At 37.9% G+C, this 27,735-nt stretch overlaps 1 protein-coding gene across 12 annotated transcripts in view; it reads right to left on the reverse strand.

Annotated features, from left to right (window-relative positions):
• Positions 1–27,735, reverse strand: part of ADAM22 (ADAM metallopeptidase domain 22) — a 244,763-nt gene that overhangs the window by 81,911 nt on the left and 135,117 nt on the right. For all 12 annotated transcript variants that reach the window (XM_082631935.1, XM_082631936.1, XM_082631931.1 and 9 more), the window contains exons 5-7: positions 9,612–9,694; positions 5,237–5,300; positions 3,122–3,191 (exon numbers count right to left, since the gene is read on the reverse strand). In XM_082631935.1, the coding sequence (XP_082488061.1) occupies positions 3,122–3,191; positions 5,237–5,300; positions 9,612–9,694 (217 nt within the window). The remainder of the gene's footprint in view (positions 1–3,121; positions 3,192–5,236; positions 5,301–9,611; positions 9,695–27,735) is intronic.

A 27,735-nucleotide genomic window follows, 5' to 3' on the forward strand; every position in this document is an offset into this window, starting at 1 on the left:
TGCATATAGTTAACGATACTGTATTGTATACTTAAAAATTTGCTAAGAGGTTAGATTTTATGTTAAGTGTTTTTATCATCATCATAAAGAGGGCTGGAGGAAACTTTTGGAATGGATGGATATGTTTATGGCAGAGATTGTGGTGATGATTTCATGGGTGTATATTTATCTCCAAACTCATCAAGTTGTATACAGTAAACATATAAAGCTTTTTGTATGTCAATTATACCATAATAAAGCAGCTGAAAAGAAAAAAAAACAACCCTAAAGATGAGGCCAGCAATCTGTGTTTACCAAGCCCTCCAGGTGATTCTGATGCATGCTGAAGTTTGAGAACAATGTTATACAGTTAAACATATACCTACCTTATGACCCAGTGATTTCACTCCCAGGTATTTGATAGAGAAATGTAGACGTGTGTCCACAAAAAAGATTTTGACAAGAATTTTCATAGTTGTTATAGTCATAATAGCCAAAAACTGGAAAAAATCCAAATGTCCATCGACGGAAGAGATAAAAAATTGTGGTATATTCATACAATAAGAACATACTCAATAATATAAAAGAAAGAACAATTGCCACCCTCAACAACATAGATCTCAGGCATGTGCTAAGCAAAAGAAACTGAACATGATGCATAATTCCATTTGTATGAAGAGCTACAACAGGAGAAACTAATCTATGGTGAAAAAGTCAGAAAATGGACTGCAGAAGTGGTGGCACTGACAGGGAACAGACACAAAGGAAGTTACTGGGGTAATAGAAATGCTCTATATCTCACCAGGGGAGAATGTGGGTGTCAAAACTCAGCAAACAGTACACTAGTTTTGTGTATTTCATCATAGTAATTTTCTATTGCAGTACAATTGACATACAATATCATATTAATTTCAGGTGTACATAACAGTGATTTGATATTTATTGAATGTATATAGTTTGAAATGGTTAGGTAAGTCTAGTTACCATCTGTCTCCATACAAAGTTATTACAATATTATTGACTACATTCCCTATGCTTTACATTACATCTCCATGACATATTTATTTTATAACTGGAAGTTTGTACCTCATCACCCCCTTCACCTATTTCACCTGGCCCCCATTCCCATCTGCTCTGGCAATCACCCAACTGTTCTCTGTATCTATGAGTCTATTTTTGTTCTGTTTGCTTGTTTTGTTTCTCATTGTAGTAATTTTTAAAACACTGAGGGCTAAGTGGTCAGTGTTTAAATAAATAAGCTTTTCTCAAAATGTGTTCTTAGGAATACTAGCCCTGAGAGATGTGTCAAATGAAACAAAAACGTTCCACAGTCAAACAAGTTTGGGGAGCACCTGATCATATTTCTATCTCTGGCAAATACATAATGCATAGCAAAAAAAAAAGACATAATATAATCCATAACTCAGTGACACTATTAAATCTAAAATAAAAAAGCTTCCTTTTGAGCTTATATCACAAAAATTACAGTTTTAACATTTGTCTATTTTTTGTTTCCTTCTAATTTTTCATAGTAAATCTAAATATGTTGAGAGACAAATGACACTCAAAATTGACACTGTAAACTTCTGATAAGAAAAGAAAACCAGGAACAAACTGAGACAGACTTGAGTTTTCAAAGAATATGTTCAAAACTCATTTTTAATAACAGCAAAACTGCTGAGTCACTTCCAAAATTTCTGTTGTAAAGAAACCCTGAACAAAGTTTTTAAAAAATTATAAGATTGTATCATGGCAAGCCTACAATAAAGTCCTTAGGGGGGACTCTTTATTTATTACTTTAAATATTAATTAATGTTTATTGTTTCCAGTAATGCCTATAAGATTGTAAATTTGTTCTCAGGCAGCTAACCATGATTTATTCTCTTCCCATAATAGGGATTATAAAAAATTTCATAAGATAATGAAGGAACAGTCTAAAGTGTCCATGTAAAGTAAAAGCAGCTAGCTATATGCTCATTTGCAGATTTTTCCAAACAGTGAATTCTATAAAATAGGATCTTCTATTTCTTTGGCAGCAGGAGAAAAGGGTGAGTTCTGTTTCTCCTCAGGGTAACCGCAGAAGGTCAAGGAGTTACAAATTTGTTTCAAAGAGGAAGAACATTAGAAAACCCTTATTTCATTTTCCAACGAGAAGACAATGCAGCCTTTAAGTCATTTTCCTAAGTAGTAGTTTAGGGTTTGCTTTAGTCTAGTAATTTTTCCATTTGCCCTTGTGCTTCTCTCCCAGGGTACATTCTCATAGCGCCATAATCCAAACCCCCATTCAGCCCCTTACTAGCTGTGGGACCCTAGGAAAAACAAACTAGCTGAGCTTCTGTTTCTTCATCTATAAAATGGGAATGATAATATTGACCTCACAGAGCTGTTGCAAAGACTAAAAAGAGTTTAAAAATTAGAATGTACTATGGCCATAGTCAGGGCTCACTAAATGGGGAGGAAGCATCTCCACATCAGATATTCAAAGTGTGCCCTATCTTTAGAAGGAGAACATGAATGAGTCTAGCATAGCCAAAGATAAATGCACTCTGCATAATCATTGCTCCACTAATGAGGCCAAAGCCTGAGTACTCTGCCTTTCTTGCCAAGAGAAGACATGGATGCAACTCTCGAATCAAAACTATAAATAGATGGACCCATAAACACACATGTGAAGGAAGACCAATTTCACAAATAGCGCATCATAATAATAAATGTTAATCTACAATAGTTCTTTCTTAAAATGCTGGGGCAAAAAAAGATGAGGAAACAACAAATGGGAAAATAATTAAGGGTTCATCTCTATGTTTACAAACTCAGTATTTCACCAAGAATGAATTTCATATATTCTATGTATGCAGACCAATTTTTGCTTTAACATTATTTCTCCTGTAATACCTTACTTTGAGTCTTATAATTTTAAAAAGTTTTCCTTCATCATGTTCAAGCTATATCTTTCCAAACTCATCCACTATAAATGTGAGGTAGGTTTGCATTTTATTCTCTCTCTTGATGTTACTTGACTTTCTAAAACTGTTATGAGCAGTCACAGGCTGATGATATTCCACATATAATTAGCTCTAAAGCATTAAAATGAATTACTAAAGTTGTCTTTTTTTTAAAAATCACTATAAGAAGATCATACCAGATGGAAGATCATCCAAGGGAAATTCAAACAGTCTGGATTTGTAAACCGAATGAAAACGGAAATCCTCCTGAAACAACACAAACAAGAGAGATGAGGCATGGACAACCAGATATCTCCAGGCTCAGGCAATCATAGCTGGAGGATCTTAGACCTTAAAAGAACCGTCGCTTGACTACGCATTCTCTTGGGTTTGGAAAGGCCAAGAGCCATTGCACAACCCCTCCAGCTCACTCCTGTATTCTCCCAGCACCAGAGTGACAGCCCATTAAAAGCAAAACGCCTTCACAGAGAAGCCAAAGCCTGCCGTAATCAAAAAGAAATAAATGGACCTATTCCCCCAAGGAGAAGCAAGACGTCTGGGAAAATGGGCTAATGTTTTTTACAACTGGTTCCTTTCCACGGAGCCCTGCCCCCTTTTAGAGCCTGATAGCTTTGTTAGGCACACTGCAGAGCTAACAGTCTTCCTGTACTGGGGAGCAGGATGACTAGAACAAGCAGAAAGCCCAAAGCAGACCGTGCCTCAACATTCAAGTGCCACATAAACTTCTGCGAAAAACCAACAGATAAAAAGCCATGTTTCATCTAAGAAAACTTAATGAACATTCAAATAACTTCATCTGGCTTCCTTCAATTACCAAAAAAAGAATGTCATAAATAGTCAAGTTTCATGATATTACTTTTTTTAAAAATCACACTGTCGGGCTTCCCTGGTGGCGCACTGGTTAGGAATACCGCCTGCCAATGCAGGGGACACAGGTTCGAGCCCTGGTCCAGGAAGATCCCATATGCCACGGAGCAACTAAGCCCATGCACCACAACTATTAAGCCTGCACTCTAGAGCCCGCAAGCTACAACTACTGAAGCCCGTGCGCCTAGAGCCCGTGCTCTGCAACAAGAGAAGCCACCACAATGAGAAACCCGCGCACCGCAACGAAGAGTAGCCCCTGCTCACTGCAACTAGAGAAAGCCCACACACAGCAACGAAGACCCAACACAGCCAAAAATAAATAAATAAATGTATTAAAAAAAAAAATCACACTGTCAAGCAAAGTGACAGGACAGCTCTCACTGGGTACCCAGAAAATAACACACAAAACAGATAGTTTCCCACACAAGATTGTTTATGAGTGGCAAAACAATGTGTGTTCCTTGAAATTATTTGCCTCTCTCAGTGTTTGATCAGTGTTGCATGATACATGGAAGAATATCTGTGTGTACAGAGCTAGGATGGAAGTGCATTATATTTCTCTATAGTCAGTAATAGTACCCCTTTTCTAATTTGTGAAAAATGAATGTTTCAACTAAAGTGAGAGAGAGAATTGAGAAAACCCAGATTTCTCTAAACTTCATCACCACGGGGCCTTAAAGAAAATGGGCAATAGAGAAAAATCTGGAATCTAGAAAAGAAAAAGGTTGGAAAATCACATTATCTATGGATTCGATCTGTTATGAACTGACAATGTGTCTCCCAAAATTCATGTTTAAGCCCTAAACTCCTAATGTGATTATATTGGGAGACAGGGCCTGTGAGGATGTGATAAAGGTTAACAGAGGTCACGAGCGTGAGGTCCTAATCTGATAAGGCTTGTGCCCTTATAAGAAGAGGAAAAGACACCAGACCTCACACTCTCTCTCTGTCATGTGAGGACACAGTGAGAAGGTGGCTATCTGCACCCCAGGGAGAGAGCCCTCAATGGACACTGACCCTGCTGGCACCTTGATCTTAGACTTCCAATCCCCAGAACTGTGCGAAAATAAATTTCTGTTGTTTAAGCCACCCAGTATTTTATAATGATAGCCTGAGCAGACTAAGACAGACCACAGCACATTATGGTGGAGATAGAAATGAAGGCTTCAGAACACCTCAGAAGGAAAGTATTTCCAACTGAATGGAAGAGTAACAGGCAGATTTTTTTTTAAAAGATCACTGTGATTTTGCCTTATTCACTATTTAATTTAAATGTATATGTGTACATATTGCACATATATATGTATACATATATTCCTGACCCTAAAATATGAAAATAAAGCAAAATAGAGAGAAAAAAGAGGGGAAAAAAGCTCCCAGCATCAACATTTACATTTGCCACAGCAAACAGAAGGAGCACTTACTTGGGAGGTGTCATTTCCTTCTGGCTCGATGAGATAGGTGTGGTTCCCATCATAGAACATCCCACTGCCAAGGACAAGAAAACAGTTAGGCCTGGCAATTGACTCTTGCCTCAGAACAAGATCATTTTAAAGTCAGCAGCAGCCGGAGGGCCAGTTTACTTCTCAATGCCCACTTCCCAGTTCCACCCATCACACGGGGTGCACACCACATAGCACAACCCACACACATACATACCACCTACAGCACACATCATACACACTCACACACACCACACACACCACAGATCATACACACTCACACACACCACCCATACCACACACACACACACACCACACACACCACCCATACTACACACACACCACACATCATACACACACACACACCACCCACATACCAACCACACACACACCATTATACCGTACATTACACACCACAACCCCACACATATACACACCACATACCACAGACACTCACACACACACCACACAACACACACACCCCACTCCACGTATCTCACACACACACATACATACACACACATCATATACATTTAATAAGATGAAAAAAGCTGCAGGAAGAGCAGAATAGGGAGGGCACAAGACAGCAGGATGCAGGGAACAGGGTGCAAATCTGAAGTTCAATTTTGGACCTCATTGGCTAGAGATGACTATCAGCCAATTGAGAAATCCTCTGGAGGGCATCTTAAGCTACACATGGCCTCAACTCCCACTCAGAGAGATCTGATAGCCACCCCTTTTAGAGGAATGTGGTTTTTCTACTAAGATCAGGTCCCTCCTGATACTGAAGGAACTTGTGTTACCACTCAGGTGTCTGAGGGGTGTGAAGCTGTGATCTTCTGCAGTCACATTTCAGTGTTAGGTGGAAATGACTGCATCATACCCAAGCTGCTAACCATAGAATAGTACGTTTCTTTCATTGATCGCTTAGTGAAATCGGCTGGTTTCCTGAGCTATAATTATAATGGCCTCCAGCTCTATGTCTATCCAAATTCATTCACTCCTGCAGTAACATCTTCCACATGTCCTCTACTTTCATATAACGTTAGAACTGCCCCTTTCACATCTGTAACGTCAACCCAAAGTGCACTTTCTGAATTTGGATGACGCTGCATTTGAAATTTAAAGATAAACAGATGCAGTTTGTAAGATATTACTGACAATATATGCCTAAGGAATCAGTGAGGGGAGCATTTTTCAGAACAGTAGACCAAATATGGCAGTGAACATTCTGCTGATAACAGGCCAGACCCAACCAGAAAAATGTACAAAACCATCACCCTTTGCCAAAGTTCACATGGCTACACTGATTAAGTAGCAAGCAGGTTGTTTTGTTTAAATAGTATTGGGTGCTATTTCCTCTTGAATTAGGTTAGTATCCAATGCAAAAATCAGTTATTTTTTATTGGATTTAAACATCATGATACATGGTATAAACAAAGCAGATTCTGACACCATCCATGAAGATTCTGGTTCCCTAAATGAATTATTATTATTTTTTTGGCCCCAGGGCATGTGGAACTTCCCGGACTAGGGATTGAACCCATGCCCCCTGCACTGGAAATGTGGAGTCTTAACCACTGGACCACCAGGGAAGTCCTGGTTCCCTAAATGAAAATATGCCATTTTTGATTCTTTAACAATTAAAAAGCATGTGTGTTTCATTTACTTTGAGGATTGAAAGCTTTCTGTTACATTTATATAAATTCCAAATAGTATACTGAGTCCATCACAGAGTTTATAATTGATAAAATCCTATAGCTAGGACCAAGTCATTACCAGCCAATTGATTGAGCTAAAATTTTAAAAGGCTGCAACAAAACAAGATTTTGAAAGGAAACAGTCATTCTTACAAATTGCCACAAGAGGGCAATAAACTTACATTTGATTCCATTCTTTAATGTTCCCAGTTACAGGATTTTGTCAAAACATCAGACATACCAGGACCAAAATATTGCCCATCAGTCCTTCGAATATGAAAAAAAATGTGCTCCTGCAGGTTCTTTATGGAAAAGATATGAGTTTGATTATTTTACCCTTTATGTTCTTTAATGGAATTCAGTAAATCAAGAAAAATGAAAAATCTCAACATGTACTTGGTCATTTATTGAAGATGAGTCATGGATGAAATAATATATCTCATACCTAAATCACTGCAATTGAGACAACATAAATTATTTAATATTTAGAAATAGCTCCCCCAAATATTTCTGTCAGCAATGTTTGTTCAGAAGGTAAAATCAAGATGAAAAGTAATAATTAATAAATAACAAAAAGGAACAAGAGTGAATTTATTCAACATGCTCATAAAAGTCTAAGAACACCAAAATACACTTGTACACAGTCCTGACAGTGTCCCTACACACGGTGGGTTTTCTGTTTGTTTCTTCTTGTTTAGTCTTAAATGAAAAAGTTTCTAAAGGGAGAAATAAATTTTACTTAGTTAAAACAACAGAAGCAGGCTCTGAGTTCAACTCCTCAGCTAGTCACTAAAACGTCCTTAAAGTTCCCTTTCCGTCCTTAGAACTGTGTAGGATTAGTAGGTGTTGGTCTGAGGGTCTCAGGTCTGTTAGGGTCCTTAGAAGGCAGTAATACCTTCTCTCTTATTCTCACAATATTGTGTCCATTTGGAAAACTGGGGGGTGGGGGAGGGGAGGGGCAGGGAGGAATTGGAACATGTACTGGGGCAAGACACTTACACTGTGACTTTGGACTGAGATTTTAAGAGGAAGAGAGAGGAAGGAAAAAGCCTAGAACAGACATTTGCTGTCACAAAAGTCGGCAGGCCCAGTGTACTATTCCTGGCTGACAGCTGTGCTCATCTTGAGATCAGAGATGACAATTTTACTCTTGAAGGGGATATCGACGTTTCTTTTTCCAGATTAAGAATGCCGAGGCTCTCAGATATTAGGAACGGATTCCATGTTTGTAAAAATGTCTCCTTATTCAAAGAATTTATTTAAACTTAGTAAAATGGTCCTTTAGAAAAAAACAATAAGCAAATGGAGGTCTATCCTGCTCTCAGGCATGTGACCTCCTTTCTCTGGCTATTTATCAGATCCCTGTGCTCTCTCCTTCCTGCCTCTCACGTACCGCCAGAACCTGACCAGAGGCACCACTTAGGCAGACTGGCTAGATTTCCCAGCCTTTCCCATTAGGTCTCTTTCCTCACTTTCTTTGGACCTGTCAGTCGAACCGCTCCTCCTGGAAGATTCTATCAAAGCCTGTTCCAGGGCCCACTCCACCTTCTTCAGGTGACATCTCTCTGTAGTCCTCAGGGATGACCTCATTCAGTGCCCACTCTCAGCTTGCGTTTTTCTCAGGTTTTTTCTCTCTCAAAGAAAACAAATACATGTACCACATTCCATAGCACGAAGCTGGGCTAGACTTAGCTTCCCCACTAGACTGGGAGCTCTTGCGGGCAGGGCTCACGTTCTAATCCCCTTAATATTCCAAGTGGCTGGCACACACCAGATGCTCAATAACTGTTTGTTAGATGAAAAATCCACATCTCTAACTTGGTAATAGACAGGAAGTATTTTAAAGCTTCCAAACAAAAATTTCACAGAACTAAAGTGCTAGCTGGTTCTGGGCCCCAAAAAGTAACAAGGAGCTTGGATGATTTAGTCTAAGTAGAATGCTGAGGGCTGACACAGTATCTTTATAAGGGGTCACAAGACAAGTAAGAGACAGACAGCCACCTGGGTACCACCATCATCGACAGGATGGAGGAAGCTGATCTATTTCCACAGTAAACATCAGCAAACCTACTTTGATAGTGAAGGTTATGTAAAAGGAAGCAAGGCCCTGAGGAAGGATGAACTACGTTCCATAGAGATTTCTGAAAACAAATGGACCCTCCCATGAGTTTGCTGTGAGTTAGGTGGGATTCTGGCTGAATAAAGGGCTAAAACACATGAGCTCTTGAGGTCACCTGCAGCCCTTGTCTTTGTGCAAGGAGTCAGGAGTTTCCACCTCCTGAAATCTCTATTATTCCATACAAATGTAAAAATGAACATCAAGGAGTATGAGGGGTAGAACGGGTACCAAGGGGCTAAACACCCACGGAAACAGAGAACAAATTTACTCAAACCACTCCTGTCTCCATCTGGATGAAACTAGAAAAATGTTTCAAACATCACTAAGGATGCATATTATAATCATAGAGCCCCTGGTTTCTGCATCTCTAATTTAACAATCTGCTTGGTTTATAAACCACAAAGGAGAAAAAGATTTGATCCACCATTGATTTAAAATTAGTTCTTGATATAAAATAGAGATTTTGACCACGGCGCATTAAAAATAAAGAAAATAAGTGAAAAAAAATGGATGATACAAAAAATTTGGGGACACTTACTGAAGTCCATGGCATGTTGACAATGCCACAAATGAGGCAGGGTTTCCTCGGATGTGGCCCTGGTAGTAACAGTGTTCTCCTCCCTGAAAGCAGAAATAGAGAACATAAGCCTTTGCCATCACAAAGAGAATCTGCCACAGCGTTTCACAGGTTTCTGCCCACACTGCACCTCCACGTGCAAAGCTCTGTACAATGTTTCGCTATCCAGGCTAGTATTATCAAACCATCTCTAACAGAATTATTCATAAACACTCCCAGCGAGCTGACTCCAAATCAAAAGACAGGGAAATAAAAGTTGACTTAACTTTCCTTTTATGTAGGTGATGACAGACAGAACAAAGAAACAGACTCTGAAATACATATGTGGTCCCCAGCACCAGGAAAAGTTCAATCAGCGATTTCACCAGTCCTGAAAAACTCAACCTTGAGTAGCAGCAAAATGATGTGCTTTCCCATAAAGTGAAGTAAAATGAATATAAATCATCTGAGAGTCACTAAATTAAATTGATGGAGAAAAATGCCTATTTTTACAGTTATCAAAACTTGACAAGTTTACACTAGTCTTTTCTCCAGCCAGGAATGGCTTTACTGGTAAGCAGTCTAGGGTAGTGTTTGAAATTGAGAAATTTCTTCTAGAAGTGAGCCAAATTAATGAAATTCCACTAAGAGACTCATTTCTTTGGATTAAATGTTCCTGGAAAAGGTAACAGGGTAGAGCCTCTGGCATCTCAAGGTGGTACCCCAGTCTTTAGATGCTTGCTACTCAGACTGTGGTCTAGAAAACAGCAGCACTGGCATCACCAGAAGCACATCAGAAATGCAGAATCCCAGGGCCCGCCCCCGACCTACTGGATCAGAATCAGCATTTTAACAAGGTACCTAGGTGATTCATATGCACATTTAAGTTTGAGAAGCACTGGTCTAAATGACCTTTCCCATTCCCCCACTAACCTCCCATTTCCTCAGAAGCTGAAAGCTTTTAATTCAACTGACTCACTGATATGTGAAAGAGCAATGTAGGAAGGACTGAAGGAATGGGTGGTTTAAAGGGGCAAATGTTACCTACTTCATAGTCTGGCTTAAGGACTAACCCCACTTAAAATACTCAGTGCTTGACAAGGGCAGGGGAGAGAACAGGAAGACATAATGATGGAACAAGGTTGAAGACATTTTCTTCACTGTAATTCCAAGGAAGGCTCCAAGGAGCTCCAAGGAGCTCCAAGGAGCCTGCTGCTCCTCATGAGATAATCCCACAGGACAGGGTGAAGCTCAGCTTTGCTGAGGGAGCAGAGAGCAGGCAAAATGGCTCGCAGCACAAGCCCTGACACTCTGACACCTCCAAATTCCCAAGGGAGTCACTGAGAATCATGAACTGGGGACTGGGGTTGGATCGGATGGAGGATAAGATAGGGAGGTACTTCACGTGTAATTCTGACAGGCAGTGGAACCCAGAAGGCCATAGACTTAAGGGGAGAAACAAAGCCAGTCCCTGACTTCCGGGGTAGGGTTGGTTTGGATGTTAACAGCGTGAGCTATTACCTCCTTCACTTACTTTAGAATAATGCATGGCACTTGGTACACACTCAATAAATGTTTGCTACCATTATGATTACTGTGTGTCGCTTATTGTCCTACTCAGTTTACACACACAATCTCCTTAAATCCTCACATTGCTTCTACAAAGAAATATTGTCATCTCTATTTCACATAGGAGGTCACAATCTCTGAGAGTCAAGGCTGTCCACCTGGGAAGTGGCCAAGTAGGGGTGCAAAGTTTGTGTGTGAATGCGAGGCCTGTGTCCTTCCCCCTACATTACTTATGAGTTGGACCTACGTCGGAAGCCATTCTGGAGCCATTGCACCATGACAAAGTCATGAAGCAATGGAAGGCGAAACTGCAAGGCAGCGCCATGCCAGGAAGGTGGACTACAGCTCCGTTGTTATGTTTTATGATAATAAATTTACATACAGGGGCAATTTTGGGGGGATGTTGCTCCACGTGAAAGAAAAATTCCTCTAGGACTCCCCCTCCTGAAACTACCACAGAATGGGAAGTACCCACTAAAGCCCTGGGGAAATAGGTAAAGAATTAAGAGCCTGGAACTAAGGGGATGTTTTTATGAAAAGCACCCTCTAGTATGGAGTTACGGCCATGGGCCGGAGTTCCTGATGACATAGGAAATTTATGGTTCTATTATAAAGGAAGATTAATTATAGAAAAGCAAATGACTAGAGCAGAATTGGTTGCTAGGATAGGGAGAAAACACTGTCTCAGTTGAAGGAAACAACGAGAAAGAGCATGCAGGGTATATTGTAAATATTTTCATGGAACCATTGTAAAAGGTTGCCCATGCAAGAAGAGAAATAGGAACAAGTAGCTCCAACTTTTACAATTAAAATAATCATATAACGGCCTGGCTTGGTTACTAAGAAATAACCTGTGATTAATGGGAACTTGGGGAAATATTTTAATAGGACATCTAGAAACTAGGGGATATTTTTTTTAAAAATCTTTATAGAATATTTTGAGGTTTGATTGTGCTAAGATTGTTTGGCCACGTACCTGGTAATGTAATCAACTACAATATATAAACCTGTGATTGAAAACAATAAAGAAGAATGAGAAAGAGAAACATGCAATGCTGATACTTTAAGAAGTGTAATAGAATTATTTCCTTCGCCGACGCTATCCATCCCTCGGGTATCCCTGGACTCACTGGAGCTGGACTCCGGCAGACCTAGAACCTGTGAGTTATGCAATGCAAGCTTCCCCTAGGCTGTTTTTGTTTGTTTGTTTGTTTTTAATTTTTGGAGTAAAGCTGGGGGGTAAATTTAACAGAACTTAAAATTCCCTCTGTTGGGCTGTTGGATTGGTGAACTATCCAAAAGATTAGTGGACGAGAGGTTACTATGTTTCAAATGACCTTGATTTCCTGGACACATTTGATTGGACCAATCAAAACTCTAGCATTTGTTTGGCCAGACACAAAAAGCCAACAGTCAATGGGGTGACCTGGAAAGACAGAGCAGCATTTCTTTAAGTTGGACACAGACTAAATAACCCAATCAGATCCCTCTCAGAGGTCTAAAACTCACAGTGAAGAGTAGGTAGAAAGATAGTAGAAACAAAGAGAAGCAGAAACCAGGAAGATAATCACAAGAATTACGGTATCAGGTTAGGGAACAATGGAAGCTGACAAGTCATTGTATGTGGGGAAAATACATCAGAGGTAAAGGCATATAAGACATGTTTTATAAATTACTGAAGTTTTCTTTAAAATACCAACTTTGGAAGCATGTTATGTTAAATCATAAAAAAAGACAAAGAATTCATCTTTTGAAACAATCCGTTATATAGGGGTTAAATAGATGATCTGATAATAGAAAACAATCTTTCACTAATTTCTGATTCTGAAAAATAGGAGTCAATCCAAAAAATAGCATATGATCATGATCCATCTGCACAAAAGCCTAACACTGAAAATGAAGTGAAGAGCTCAATATGGTTGAATCATTATCAAATGTTTCCATGACACTTGAAGAGAAGCATAAACACCAGGGGCGGGGAAATCTCCTCAATTTAGACTATTGTAATTCAAATCTTGAGGGTCTCAGCTGGCATTATATGTAATTCTTCTAAATAATGGTGAAAATTAATTTTTGTGTTGTAACTTTTTTTTCAGGAATTATTCGCCATAAATCAGCAATTATTTCAACTTAGAGCTAAAGTAGATTGTTTTTTTCCTTTGACATGCCTGGAAATATTTCTTAGTCCAGAATAGAGGCCTTAATGTTAAAGGGCTTCTTTAATTTATATAAATCTATAGTTAAATTATTAAAATAAATAGACAAAATAAATTTAATAGATTTTTGCTTTTAAATAAGTATTTTCACACATTATTTTTAAAATAATAAATACTTATGGCAAAAATCCTAAGAATTCAGGTGGTACATGGTAAAGAGTAAAAATATCCCCTTCCTACACATTGTCCAGGCTGCAGTTGCTTCCTAAAAGGTAAGCATTTTTGACAGATTTTGTGTACCACATCAGGAGTTGTCTATGCATATTTAAGGAAATGTGTATATACATAAATATACATATATCCTTTTCAGTGCATAAATGAGTTTACACTACCCATACTGTTCTGCCACTTGATTTTTTTCCTTAAGGTAACCTTAACATCAACCTTATTCTTTCAACTGTGGCAGAATATTCTACCACAGGGGTGAACCACAATTCATTTAAACAATCCTGTACAAATGGACATTTAGGTTATTGCAACAAACATTCTTTCATATATTTCTGTGCACTTCTGTCAGTATATATGTAGGATAGATTACCAGATGTGTAGGTCAAAGAATATGTGCATTTAAAATTTTAGTGGATAGTTTAAAAGACAAATATAATTGTATTTCTTTACACATATCTGTTTTAAAAGATGCATGGCATTTTAAAATAATAAAATGCATTTTTATTAAAAATTATATATTTTAATAAAGACTACCACTTAAACCAACTTTCTCAAATCTTATCAATAATAAAGATTCTCCATATCTTCACATGACTTTCTTAAGGAACGAGATGCTTTATGGAAGTAGGTATTATAAAAAATAACCTAAGACAGACGTTGTAGGAAAATAAAAAAGCCAGCACATCCCAACAGAGTTTAGCTCTTTATCCAACTGCCAGTCATGGCTTTATTCCTTACTGTCTCTTGTTCCAGAAATAAATCCATTGTCCTTGAAACTTCCTTCATACTCTTTGATTTAATAACACAGTCATAACAGTACAGATGTTTATTTTTAGCTAAGTAGATAGTTGTAGCTAAAAAAATTACCCAACCTCTATAAAAATGAACTATATGATAATTCACATGTCATATTGGTTTATCTTCCCTGTGGAAAAAAGCTTACTGAAATTTAATTCTAGGGAAATCGAAATAATCATTTATTTGAAAAATTCAAACACAAACCACATTTTTATTAAGCATCCAGAACTCAAAAGAAAAGCAGAATTTATTACAAATATGATGAGATGATAATGCAAAGGAAGTTACACAGCCGGGGTTATAAAACTATGAAAACCCAATAAAAGAAACTAATTAGAGCACAGCTGCAAAGCCACGGTCATTTGCTCTTCATCCAGACTCTCAAAGGAAACTACAACTTTATCTTCTCCAAGGGCCACCTCTTCCAAAAAGCCTTCTCAGATTCCCTCCTCCTTATAAAATTAACCTTGCTAACCATTCTTTCTCTGAATTTTCATATTTTATCTCCTTCTACCTGCATTCTTCTTTCTGTCCCATGCCCCCACTAAACTATGGTCTCCATTCAGGGAATCACAGGTGCCTGATTTACATCCCCAAGTGTGCTGTTAGCGGGAGAGCCTCCCAGAACCTCAGCTTCCTCATCAATCAAATGGGGAAAATAACAACCCACACTGCCTCACAAAAGAATGCAGTGGAATCCATGAGATACAAAGTCAAGTCCACTGTAAACTGCTATATAATTAGGTGCAGTCAGGCAATATTTACTCAGTGAGGGATTCTGTATGTCCCTCTAGCTATGATTCTCATTTTATTTGTTAAGACTAACAAACTGTTAAATTCAGGGCATTAGCTAATTAATAATGCAGATTACTGTGTCTCTTGCCCAGAGAGTCTGTTTAGGCAGCTCTGAGGTTAGACCCAAGAATCTGCATTTTAACAAATATCCCATGTTTTTCTTACTCTAAGGATACACTAGAGCAGTGGTCCTCAACCTTGGCTGCATATCAGAAACACCTTTGGGAGCTTTCAAAATCCCAGTGCTCAGGCTGTACTCCAACCCAATTAAATCATACTCTCTGGAGACAGGACGCAGGCCTCAGCATCTTTTTAAGTGCTCCAGATGATTCAATGAAGCTGCAGTGTCTGAGAATCCCTGCCCTAAAGAAATATTGCTTAACAGCAGGGGTTCTCAAAACTATCAGAATCACCATGACTCCCAGAATCACCCACGGGTTCCCAGGCATTCCCTCAGACCTACTGGATCAAAATCTCCAAGGAGAGAGGGCTCTAGGCGTTTTAGGGTTGCAGAAAGTTCCCCAGCTGATTTTGATGATCATATTTGGAATTATTAACCTAAAAATATTCAACCCAATACCAAACCATCCCCAGGTAGAGGATACCAGAAAGACTGAGATCTTTCAGAGAATGAAAGTGTATGTCATATCCTGGGCATTCTGCTTGGTGATGAATGTACTATTTCATGACGACTGATGAAGTGAATATTAATTTTTCCATTTCACAAGTGAGAAATGTCGATTTAAAGTGAGCCTTCACACCCAGGTATGCCTGATGCATAGTCAAGTCTCTTTATGTTGGTGGTTCTCAAAGAGTGGTGTCCAGCCCCAAAGCATCAGCTTATTAGAAATGTAAATTCTTAAGCTTCTCCCCAGACACATTCAATGAGAGGCTCTGGAAGCTCTCCAGTGACTTCCAGGCACTCAAAATTTAAGAACAACTGCTTTTCGCTACATCTGCCTCTGCATTTTAAAGCTCCTCATTTGCTGAGTTCCCTGAAACCCTACACTAGTTCCTGAGCAGAGTCTAACTGAAGCATAAAAGATATAAACAGCCATAGCTCTTCTCCACTTCTTCTCTTTTTCCCCAAAGCCAGCTGGTTTTATCAGAAACAGAATTGAGGGTAAAAGGTGAAATAAGAATACTTGAGGGACTTCCCTGGTGGCACAGTGGATAAGACTCTGCACTCCCAGTGCAGGGGGCCCAGGTTCAATCCCTGGTCAGGGAACTAGATCTCATATGCATGCCACAACTAAGAGTTTGCGTGCCACAACTAAGAAGCCCACCTGCCGCAACTAAGACCTGGTGCAACCAAATAAATAAATAAAAATATTTTAAAAAGATTATGTGAGGATTTTACCATGTACAGAGCCAGGAAGAGCAGAGCTATTCTTTGTAGGTGCTGGTAAGAGGGTACCATACAGGATGCTTTGGCCAGGACTCAAGGGACTAGAGCAATCAACATCCCATTAGCTTGGAACTAAGGGGTCTCCCAGGATGCAGGTCATTCAGTACTCCATCCATGAAAGTCACAGGCAAGTCAGTGTGATTTTGGTCACCCCAAAAGGGACAGGGTTACTGCAGACACTTCCAGACCCAAACAGCAGCCTGTAACCCTTGTGTTCCTGCTCTGGTCCCTGAGTCATAGTTCTCTACCCCTCTGTGGGCACCAGTCCCAGGACTGGCTTCTGCCCTGCAGATCGGGGTTCATGCCAGTCATCCTCCTCCATAAGTGAGACCCTTGCTCACTCTAGAAGTTCGCCACCCTGGGTGCACATTAGTGTCACATTACTGTCATGAGGGAAGTTTTTTTTAAAAAAGATCAAGGCTTATTCCGTGCCATTTATATCAGGACCTCTAGGGATGGAACCTGAACATTATTTTAAACTGCCCAGATGATTCCAACATGCTGCCTTAGGTTGAGAAGCTATGCTCTAGGCAATTTCCCCTTTGCAGGAACTGAAGACCTGTCCCTGAACTCTACTGCACCCTAAATTTCTCCCAGGCACGTGCACTGGCCAGACTTCTGTTTGTGGCTGCATGGCTGGAATCTGTTCTGCCAGGCATTTGTCTACAATAGCCTCTTCCCAATTTCCTCCTGATTGGCATTGACATGACATGCCTCTCCCTCCCAATAGTGAGAAATGACATTTTAAAGTCAAGAATATTCCGAGTCTCCCTAGGGTCATCTGCATCAAGGAAATTCCTAGAAAAGCTAAATCTTATTTTGGAGAGGATCCAGCAACCTACCCTGATTAAAATGTATAATCTGGTATTATATAGAATCAGATGGGATTCATAAAAGGGACATATTTTAAACATTTGTTCAGTTACAGAATGTAAGGTTATCTGATTCTACAGGCTCTCCAAGGAAAATAGAGAGAAAAGCAATCTCATCTTATTTTACAGTAAATTAAATTAAATAAAGCTATCACATGGTCGATAATCCATGTATCTACACTATGCATGTCAAAATCTTTACCAGTTCATGCCAAAATAAGAAAAGTAAGGGCAATTCAGTTTTTCATAAAGCTAAATGCAATTAATTTTCATATAACTGTCCTTTGGTTTGAGATTTATTCTTGCCTTCTCTTTTAAAATTATCCATTTTTAATTTTTAATAGGCCTTTTTATTTTGAAATAATTGTAGATTCACAGAAAAGTTGCAAAGATGGTACAGAGAGTTCTAGTATATCTATCACTCAGTTTCTCCCATTGTTAACATCTTACATCAACTGAGTACATTTGTCAAAACTAAAAGACTGATATCAGAATGTTACCGATTACTAGGCTCTGAACATTTAGATTTCACTAGTGTTTCCATTAACTTCCTCTTTCTGTTCCAGGATCCAGTCCAGGTTACCATATTGCATTAGTTGTCATAGTCATTCTTTTTGAACTGGGAGCAATAGTAAATAGAATTTAGGTATTTTGAAGGGGCTGTTTCCATATACAGTAAAATAAAAAGATTGGCAACCCTATATTGATCTAAAATTTGTTTTGTTAGTGTACTGGGCTATGAAATGCAAGTCCAGGATCAAGAGTATGAATGAATATTTCCTAGACTCTAACTTAGCACTATAGGTTTCAAAATAATTTTTTAAACTATGCTTATGTAAACAAGCTTAATTTAAATGACTTATTAAAATGTAATTTTTAATATAACCCATAGAGATAATTTCTGAAAGGTTACTCAATAACACTTTTCTATAACAATAATCTAGGACTCCTCATTGCCTGAAATTGTTCTGGACTGTCCTTTCAAGGATGTTTGCAGAGTGAAAAGCCTTTGAAGATAGAGCTATCTCCCTCTAGAGCAAAAAAGAAGCATGTTTACTTCCTATGATAAAAGATTCAAGTTTTTTAAATTCAGAATTTCTCTAGTAACACAACATGCTGTGTGTGCAGGTGTCACCTGGCCCTTTCCTCTGTCACCCTCTGGGGATCGAGGCTCACGACACAAGCATAAGAAAATGCTGATATCCTGGCTACTTCTTTGACCCACGATCTCCTGTCTTCTGCCAGCACAGATGAAACTGCAACAGGCTAACTTGTTAACTTGCAAGTAGGATAAAATCTTAGACCCTCACAGTTGTTGAAACTTGGATTTCCATTTTCCCCTGAAGATTAGGAGATTTGTTAACAGTGAGCCTCCATTCCCACATTTGCATTTTGCTGTAGGATACAAATCAGCTGCAGATAAGAATAAGATACACATTGTCCATCTTATTACAGCTAGCCTATCTCTCATTTATACCACTAGTTGACACCTTTGGACATCTGTGTTTGCCATCCCATTCCAGGATACAAGTGTTCAAGCAGTATCAAAATTCTCACCTCATTTCAACATCAAAAGCTAAATGGTCCTTCAAAATCTGTGCACTATTTTAATACTCTAGGATCTTGCAGCATAGTCATCAACCAAAAAACATTTTAAAAACTAAAAGGAGACAAATCTAGCTGACAAAAAAGGAAATAATTTCATTTAAAAATATGCATGGTTCCTATTGAAGAGGAAAGATATATAAGAATATTATTGCAGCAAATATTCTTGAATATTATTGTAGCAAAAGTTTCTACAAGAAAGGAGAAAAGAGACAGGACTAGAAAGCCAGCCATTGGATATAAATAAAAGTGATAAGCAAAAGAGTTTCTTATTGGAAAATGGTGAACACCACAGAAAATAGGGACCATAAATTTCTTATGAGCTCTCAAGTTAAAAAAAAAAAAAAAAGCCCACTAGAGACGCAGTGAACTTAAAATCTATTTTTATTGTTGTGCAGGAATCTTTCCTTATACTGATTTCCCATGGGTATTGTCAGCTGTGGAAAACAAAACATAAAAATGATGATAGGTTTCCAGGAGTTAAAGCTCACAAGTATCCTAACTGAACAACTGTTAAAGTCTTTTTGAGGTGCAATCCATTTTTAAAAGTTAAAGACTTACTCCCTCTCCTCTTGTGTGTAGGCTCAGGCACCTCCAGCACATGCTCTAATTGTGTTTACATCGGTTATAATCAAAATGCCTTCTGTATTCATTTCCTAGTACTCTCATAACAGATTACCAAAATCTGGGAGGCTTAAAACAACAGAAATTTATTCTCTCACAGTACTGCAGACGAGAAGTCTGAAATCAAGGCGTTGGCAGAGCCATGCTCCCTCTAGACAAGAATCCTTCCTTGCTTCTTCCTAACTTTCAGTGGTTGCCAACAATTCTAAGTGTTCCTTGGCTTGGAGATGCATCCTCCAATCTCTGCCACCTTCTTCACATGGCATTCTTCCTCTGCGTCTGTCTCTGCATCTCTGTGTCTACACTTCCCTCTTATAAGGACACCAGTCATTGGATTAGGGCCCTCCTCTTAACTTGATCACACCTGAAAAGGCCCTGTTTGCAAAACAAGTTCACATTCACAGGTACCAGGGGACATGACTTTTGAGGGGACACTATTCAACATAGTACAATTTCTCATCTCTTTCAATGTGACCAATTGAATTTTTATATTCCTAATCCAGAGATTTTGCTTCTAAGAAACTTGGCTCAGTGAAATAAACTGCAGGTGTCTACTACAGCAGCCCTCATCTAAAAAACCCGTATCTTAATTACCTCTAGCCAGACATTCTAGTTTCCCATAGCTTAATTTAATAATACTCATCATTATTTTACACAAATAATACAGTAAACCTGATCTTCAGTTCTTTTATTAAGTCGAACAGAGCTTCCAAAATTGCTTATTTTTAACCAGAAAATAGGCAAGAAAAATTATTTTTCAGCTGTCAGGTAATCATTTACAGACCTATTAATATAACAATGTCTGATCAGACTACGAAAACATTTTAGGTTCCCACAGAACGCTCCTCAGCAACAAATTACTATAATGCAGAGAGGGTACTTAGCAGGTTCTCTATGTTGCAGTTCTAAATTGAGAATGGAAAGTCAATGTGGACCACATACAGTGACTGTATAATTATAAACTCATGAAATTATAACTCTTTCCAGGAAATTACTACATTACTGTATCTTTTTAACAAATAATAGAGGCTTAAATGTATTGCTCTATATGAATGCTTTAGCATAAGACATGCGTATTACCTAAAACCTTCTTCTGTAGTTGGTGTTTGAATATCAATAGGAAAAAATATAACTGTGTAGAAGACAGTTACAGAAAACGAAAGCATATTTGGCATCCCTAAAATAAAGGAAGAAAAAGATTTCTGTTCCATCTGAAACGAATAATATTTTTGTTGTTTTCTTCTCTTCCTTTTTTGTTTTAGAAGATGTAACTATATGAGGATTTGAGGTAAAGAAAAAGACATTTTTTCCCACTACCACCAAGAACTTATTCTCCTTTAATTTCACTTTCATTCTATCATCCTTCCATCCACTCTTTTTTTGAAAAAGGAAGGATAAACAGGGAAAACTTCTAGCCGCCAAAAGAAGGCTGCCTTGCAGCATCTCTTTCTCCTGTTACACTTGAACCTTAAACACTGTGCTCAAGAACTCAACACTAGCATCCAATGGTCATTCTTATTCCTCGGTGGATGATTCTGCATTAGCCCAGGATTAATTTAAAGGTACAAACAAAGGGTTGGCTTACTAAGGACGAACTTCTCAAACGATTCCTTCAGGGATGCAAAGTAGTATTTAAGGGTTGTATCTGACAAGAAGTGATGCTAAACCTGAAAAAATTAAGTGCTTTTCTTTCAGCAATGTTTCTATGAGCACATGATTGTCATTTGCCATTTTGGGGGTATTTTCCTGTAAAATGAAGGAGGAGTTGAATTTGGTGGTCTCTAAAGTTCTTTCTGGTTCTATGATTTGCAATCTATTTTTAAAAAATCAAAGATTACCAACTTTTTATTTCTTTTAAATAATCAGGCCAACTTTCAAGGAATTAATATCTTTTACACTGCATTTACCATTAAAAAAATTAAGCCAACAACAAAATATACTCATGTGTTTGGAAAAATTTTAAATGTTACATACAAAAATTTTAAACAGTTTAAAAATTATTTCTAAAATTTCAAATAATTTATGAGTCATATGAGTCATAGTATAAGTTACAGAATATACATATTTATGGGCAGTGAAAAAATGTATGTATCAGAACCTTTAGGATGCTGCTAAAATGGTACTTAAGAATAAATTCTTCATCCCTAGATGCTGGTAGAAAAGAAAGATTGATAATGAATAAGTTAAATTTTAACTCAACGAGTTACGAAAAGAACAAAGGAGAATTTTTTCAAGTAAAAGAAAGTAGGCATTAATAACAGAAGTAGAGCTCGTTCTTTGAACAAAATATATCTTAAAAAACTCAAACAAGATTAACCAACAAATAAAGTAAAATAGAAATGAAACAGAAGATACTCTGATATAGAATTATCAGACTGTAAAAACCAAAAATGACTTGAAGCAAATTTAATAAAATGCTGACATGTATCTACACATGTATCTTTTACAACATTTTATAGAATTTTTAATATGTTTGAAATATTTCAAAGTTACTGAAATTTTTATCATAGGTCAATTGCTGGTATTTCATTACTTGAAATTTAAAACTGATTTAGAAGTGGCTCTAATATACCTTCCAAAGACAGCACGTGAATATGAGCCTCAGTACACAGGATGACCTTAGCATCAGGTAAGCAGATGGAACACTTTTATTTTTCCTGTTTATATTCACTGCATCTTTTCATAGCAGGGGGAATAATCTGCTCTCCTAGACCTGTCCAAACTGGACTTCTCCCCACATAGCATTGGGTGAACAGGAGAAACTACCCAATTTCCTAACACACAGCTTAATTCATTCACTTAATTTTACTGTTCAACAAGAGAAATTGTTTAATTATTGTTTTTGAGGTACATATATTATGCTAAGAGCTAGGAACTCAGTACAAGTTCCCCTGGGAGTCTACTCTTGGAGTAACTTCTCATAGAATGTATAGTCTAGGGGCATAGAAGATTGTCTTCATATGAAGCAGAGCATGAAGAAGTGCTGTGGGTGATCCTGACATACTTCCTGTATCTCAAGCAGAATCAGAAACTAGCAGTAAGAAGTACAGGCCACCAAAGACCTAGCCAGAAATTCTTTACAAATTTCCACTTTATCTCAATAATGATTTCAACACTAATATTTATGGAGCATTTCCCATGCCCAAAGCTCTGAGCTACATGTCTGTCTTTCTCATTTAACAGATGAGAAAAATGAACCATGGAAGAAATAAGTAAATTGTCCAAGGCCACATGAAAATTGATTGGCACAGTCAGGATTTGAATTTAGGTCTATCTATCCCTAACAATATCCTTGGTCTCTAAGTTTACTGCCTCCAAACTACAGATTTATCCTGGACTTAGAAACAAAAGAAATGACTAGTTTCATTTATTAACACTAGTGGAGAAAAATTTTTTTTTAATTTTTTTAAATCAGAAAGGTAGCAGTGACCTCAAGAAGACAGCACTTACTCTGTCCAAAGATCAAATTGCTGTGTGGGATACCTGTTGACCCCACTCAGAATTACCCAAGAAATGACTCTGTCTTCTAAAGACAGTTAGAGGTACACTTTCAGATTTTTGAGAATATGGAGAGAAGAGAAAACAAAGGCAGAAAACAATCAGTATATAAAGTCCAAAGGCATACTTGGTCTTGTTTCCATTAGGTCATACCTGATTTCTTTGGGTCGAGGCTCTGTTCAAATGTTATACTCCTGCTTTCTCTTTTTTAAAAAATTCATTTTATTGAAGTATAGTTGACTTACAATGTTGTGTTAATTTCTGCTGTACAGAAAAGTGATTCAATTATATATATATAAAATTGAAGAATTAAGAATTTCTCATATTCTTTTCCATTATGGTTTATTACAGGGTATTGAATATAGTTCCTGTGCTATACAGTAGGACCTTGTTGTTTATCCATCCTATACATAAGAGTTTGCATCTGCTAATCCCAAACTCCCAATCCATCCCTCCCCCAACCCCCTCCCCCTTGGCAACCACAAGTCTGTTCTCTATGTCTGTGAGTCTGTTTCTGTTTCGTAGATAAGTTCATTTGTGTTATATTTTAAATTCCACATATAAGTGATAATCATATAATATTTGTCTTTCTCTGGTTTACTTCACTTAGTATGATAATCTCTAGGCCCATCCATGTTGAAAATGGCATTATTTATTTCTTTTTTTATGGCTGAATAATATTTCATTGTGTGTGTGTGTGTATATATATATATATATATATATATATATATATACACCTCATCTTCTTTATCCATTCATCTGCCAATAGACATTTAGGTTGTTTCCATGTCTTGGCTATTGTGAATAGTGCTGTTATGAACGTAGGGGTGCATATATCTTTTCAAATTACAGTTTTGTCCAGATATATGCCCAGGAGTAGGATTGTTGGATCATACGGTAGCTCTATTTTTAATTTTTTGAGGAACCTCCATACTGTTTTCCATAGTAGCTGCACCAATTTACATTCCCACCAACAGTGTAGCTTTTCTCCTTCTTGCACCACTGTCTCCATTAAGTGTCTAATGTCACTTAATCTCCACATGCCTAAATTTTTAGGAGTTCCTATGGGGATAATCAAGTGCACCTACACCTTCCTCCTTTTGTACTTCATAGATGCAATGAAAAGTTTACTATGATAAAACATCAACTGGAAATCTAATCAATTACTCCCAAACATGGTTGAAAACACCCAAACTACTCAATACCAAGGTACTAATTCTCTGGTCCTTATTACCTGTTCTTATTTTTACAGTGGCCACTTATTCACCAGAAAATAAGAATTTTTTTATAAATGAAAAATAAAATAATACTAGTTTGGGACAACACCCAGGGAATAATTTGTGATTTTTTTGGGGGGGGGTGCTTCAAACCAGTTTCAAACTCGTCAAAAACAACATTTCCACAATTTCCTGCTCAATCATAGTTCACTCTAATTTCAAAAAATTTTCTGACAGTATATTTGTATAAGATATTATATAATACAAAGATTAGTTCTGTAATTAGAATTAAAATAGGAACAATATTCTATTATAAAATAGTTAATTGGCTCCATATATAGAAATACTATTAGTGCTACTTCAAATGTTTTTAAATTTATGGCTGAACATGTCTTTTTAAGTTTATAGATAACATCTTGAATATTAACAGATGAAATAATTCTTTAGATATTTAACTGAAAAAAAAACTTACACTGGAAAGAAAATAAAGAGGACTTCCTACTGAAATAGGTTACAGAGCTTAGAAACAGAACTCATGCTGACACCAGCTGTCACATTCCATTTCTCCTTACCCCCAGCACTAAGGTACCTGACCTGTATAAACTGGTAATGGGCCAATATATTTTCTTCAGGCTACAGAGTCAAGACTACTTGCAATCTTAACAATGCCATTAAGGCAGCTGATGCATTATTCATGGTGATGGACCCAGAGCAACCTTGCTTTGGTCCCAAGGGAAAGCAAAATTTACTTAATCCCCAAAGAATTTTTTCCAATAATATAAAGAGAACTAAATCATGAAACCTGAGACCCCCCTGAAACCACACTGATTACAAGATGGCAGAGGAACATATGTCTGCACAAGCCTGCCAGGGGAAAAATGCACAGTGTCCAGCTCATCAAAAAGACGCTAAATAGATGACTGTCAGCAGATAAAAAGTAAAGTTAGGAGACATACCTGGAATAACTGTTGCATGTGAGGAAGAAACAAATATTTTATCAGTTTGTTTATGAGATTTGTGCAGATCTTTTACTCTCTTCCCTGGGTATGTGTGTGGGGGTGAGGGGCGGGGAAGGAAGGGGGACAGGCATTTTTTTTTTTTTTTTTTGTGGTATGTGGGCCTCTCACCGCTGTGGCCTCTCCCGTTGCGGAGCACAGGCTCCGGACGCACAGGCTCAGTGGCCATGGCTCACGGGCCCAGCCGCTCCATGGCATGTGGGATTCCCCCGGACCGGGGCACGAACCCGTGTCCCCTGCATCGGCAGGCGGACTCTCAACCACTGCGCCACCAGGGAAGCCCAGGGACAGGCATTTTGAAGCACCTTGGCAGGGATACAACCAAATATCTTCTAGTCTTTTGGCAGAATGATGACATGTTTCAGCTTCGCTACTCTTGTCCATAAAACTTCACATTTCCTCCACACACAGACAAATGTACACATAAGCGTACAATGGGCATTAGAATTGAGCCATGTGTTTGCCATGTGCAAGATGGCCACATATTTCATATGGCTACAGTTTAAAAGCCACAGCAATTCCCCCTACTGAACAATACTCAGTCTAACTTCTAAGGAGTACATAGAAGAGCTAAAAATAAACTTCAAGAGAAAACAGTTGAAAAAACAGGGCTTCCTTACAAGGCATTTACTTTTCTTTAGCATAATGGAAATTTTATGTTTAGAATAAAAGACTCACCTGAACCAAACAGTTACATCTTCAATTCATGTCTTACTAAAACATCTACTAAGGAAGATATAATTGCAAATGGTAAAATGAAGTGCTGTAATTTAAATATTTGCATTTTGATTCCTCTGCTACTATAATTATTGGTTTCCACAGAGGGGATAGACTATAGTGGATATTAGCATGAATTGCGGCACCAGGCTGCTTGGCTACAAATTCCTGGGCAAGTTAGTTAAACTTTATGTGCTCAGTTTCCTCATCTGCAAAATGAGGATGCCAATGGTACTACTGAGGGATTAAATGACGTAAAATACGTAAAACACTTATTAGACTAGTGCCTGGAACATAGTAAGTACCATACAAATGTTTGCTATTTCTTCAACTGCTACTAGTAATTCTACTCTTATTACTCCTCAGTCCAGTTACAAGTGGTGATCCCATCAAAAGTATGAACATTATTCAAAGAGGTAGAGATTGTACAAAATGGGAAATCCAGAATGGTAAAATGAACACTTATGGGTATAATAATTATTTATTTGCAAAAATACAAAATTTTGAGAATGATATAAAGTCATTATAGCAAGTCATTATATTTAAAAATTCAGTTAAAGTGAGTGTTTCATTAGCTGGAGAGAACATGCCACCAATAGTCTTAAGGAAGCAAAATGAGTTTGGCTTTGTGAGAAGTGCTTAACTCTTCCAAGTGTCTAGCATTAAACCACTGGCAGCTGTTATTTGCCTCTAAGATAAGATGTAGCCTTGGAGTTAATAGATAGCAAATGAAAGCCTAGTCTTTCCACAGTACAGTAAGACAGTAACATATGATAATTATCAATAATTATCAATCAGTGAAAGCAGCTCACTAGGACTCCCATACATCAACCATCAAATATATGGTTTTTCCGCTATACTTTTTTTTTTTTTTTTTTTTTTTGCTGTACACGGGCCTCTCACTGCTGTGGCCTCTCCCGTCGCAGAGCACAGGCTCCGGCCTCGCAGGCCCAGCGGCCACGGCTCACGGGCCCAGCCGCTCCGCGGCACGTGGGATCCTCCTGGACTGGGGCATGAACCCACATCCCCTGCGTCGGCAGGCGGACTCTCAACCACTGCGCTACCAGGGAAGGGAAGCCCTTCCACTATACTTTTGTTCAGCATTTAAAATACTTTATAATATTTTAGTGAGGATATCATGGTGCTTGCAACAGTAATAGAGAAAATTAATGAATCCTCCTTCTGATATAATTCACCACTTAAAAATGAAAGTATTTAAAAATGGGCAGTAGCTCAAACCAAGAGGACCCAAAGGACAAGGTTTCCTGTGCTGGTCATCTCTAAATTAGAAGATCCTGGAATTGAATCCCACCATCCCTAAAATTCAATTCAATAATTTTTTATCAAATTACTAGAAGTTTAACCCTATTTGTATATTTATTTTTTAGAAAGTCTAGATCTCATTCTTGTAGGATTCTTATATCCCGAGGTTTAAGAAAAATCATTTATGTCAGCAGTTAGGAGCTAATGAAGTCATTAAATATAATAAAATTTAAAACTAGTTTAGCTACAGCTAATAAGTAAATATTGTGTATAAGGAAAATACATTGATCAATATTTTTTAATCATTCTAATTTTATTACTAGTCATACTGATGTTAAGT

This window comes from Mesoplodon mirus (genome assembly GCF_964341445.2).
Source record: "Mesoplodon mirus genome assembly, chromosome: 9".
NCBI classification, from domain to species: Eukaryota; Metazoa; Chordata; class Mammalia; order Artiodactyla; family Ziphiidae; genus Mesoplodon; species Mesoplodon mirus.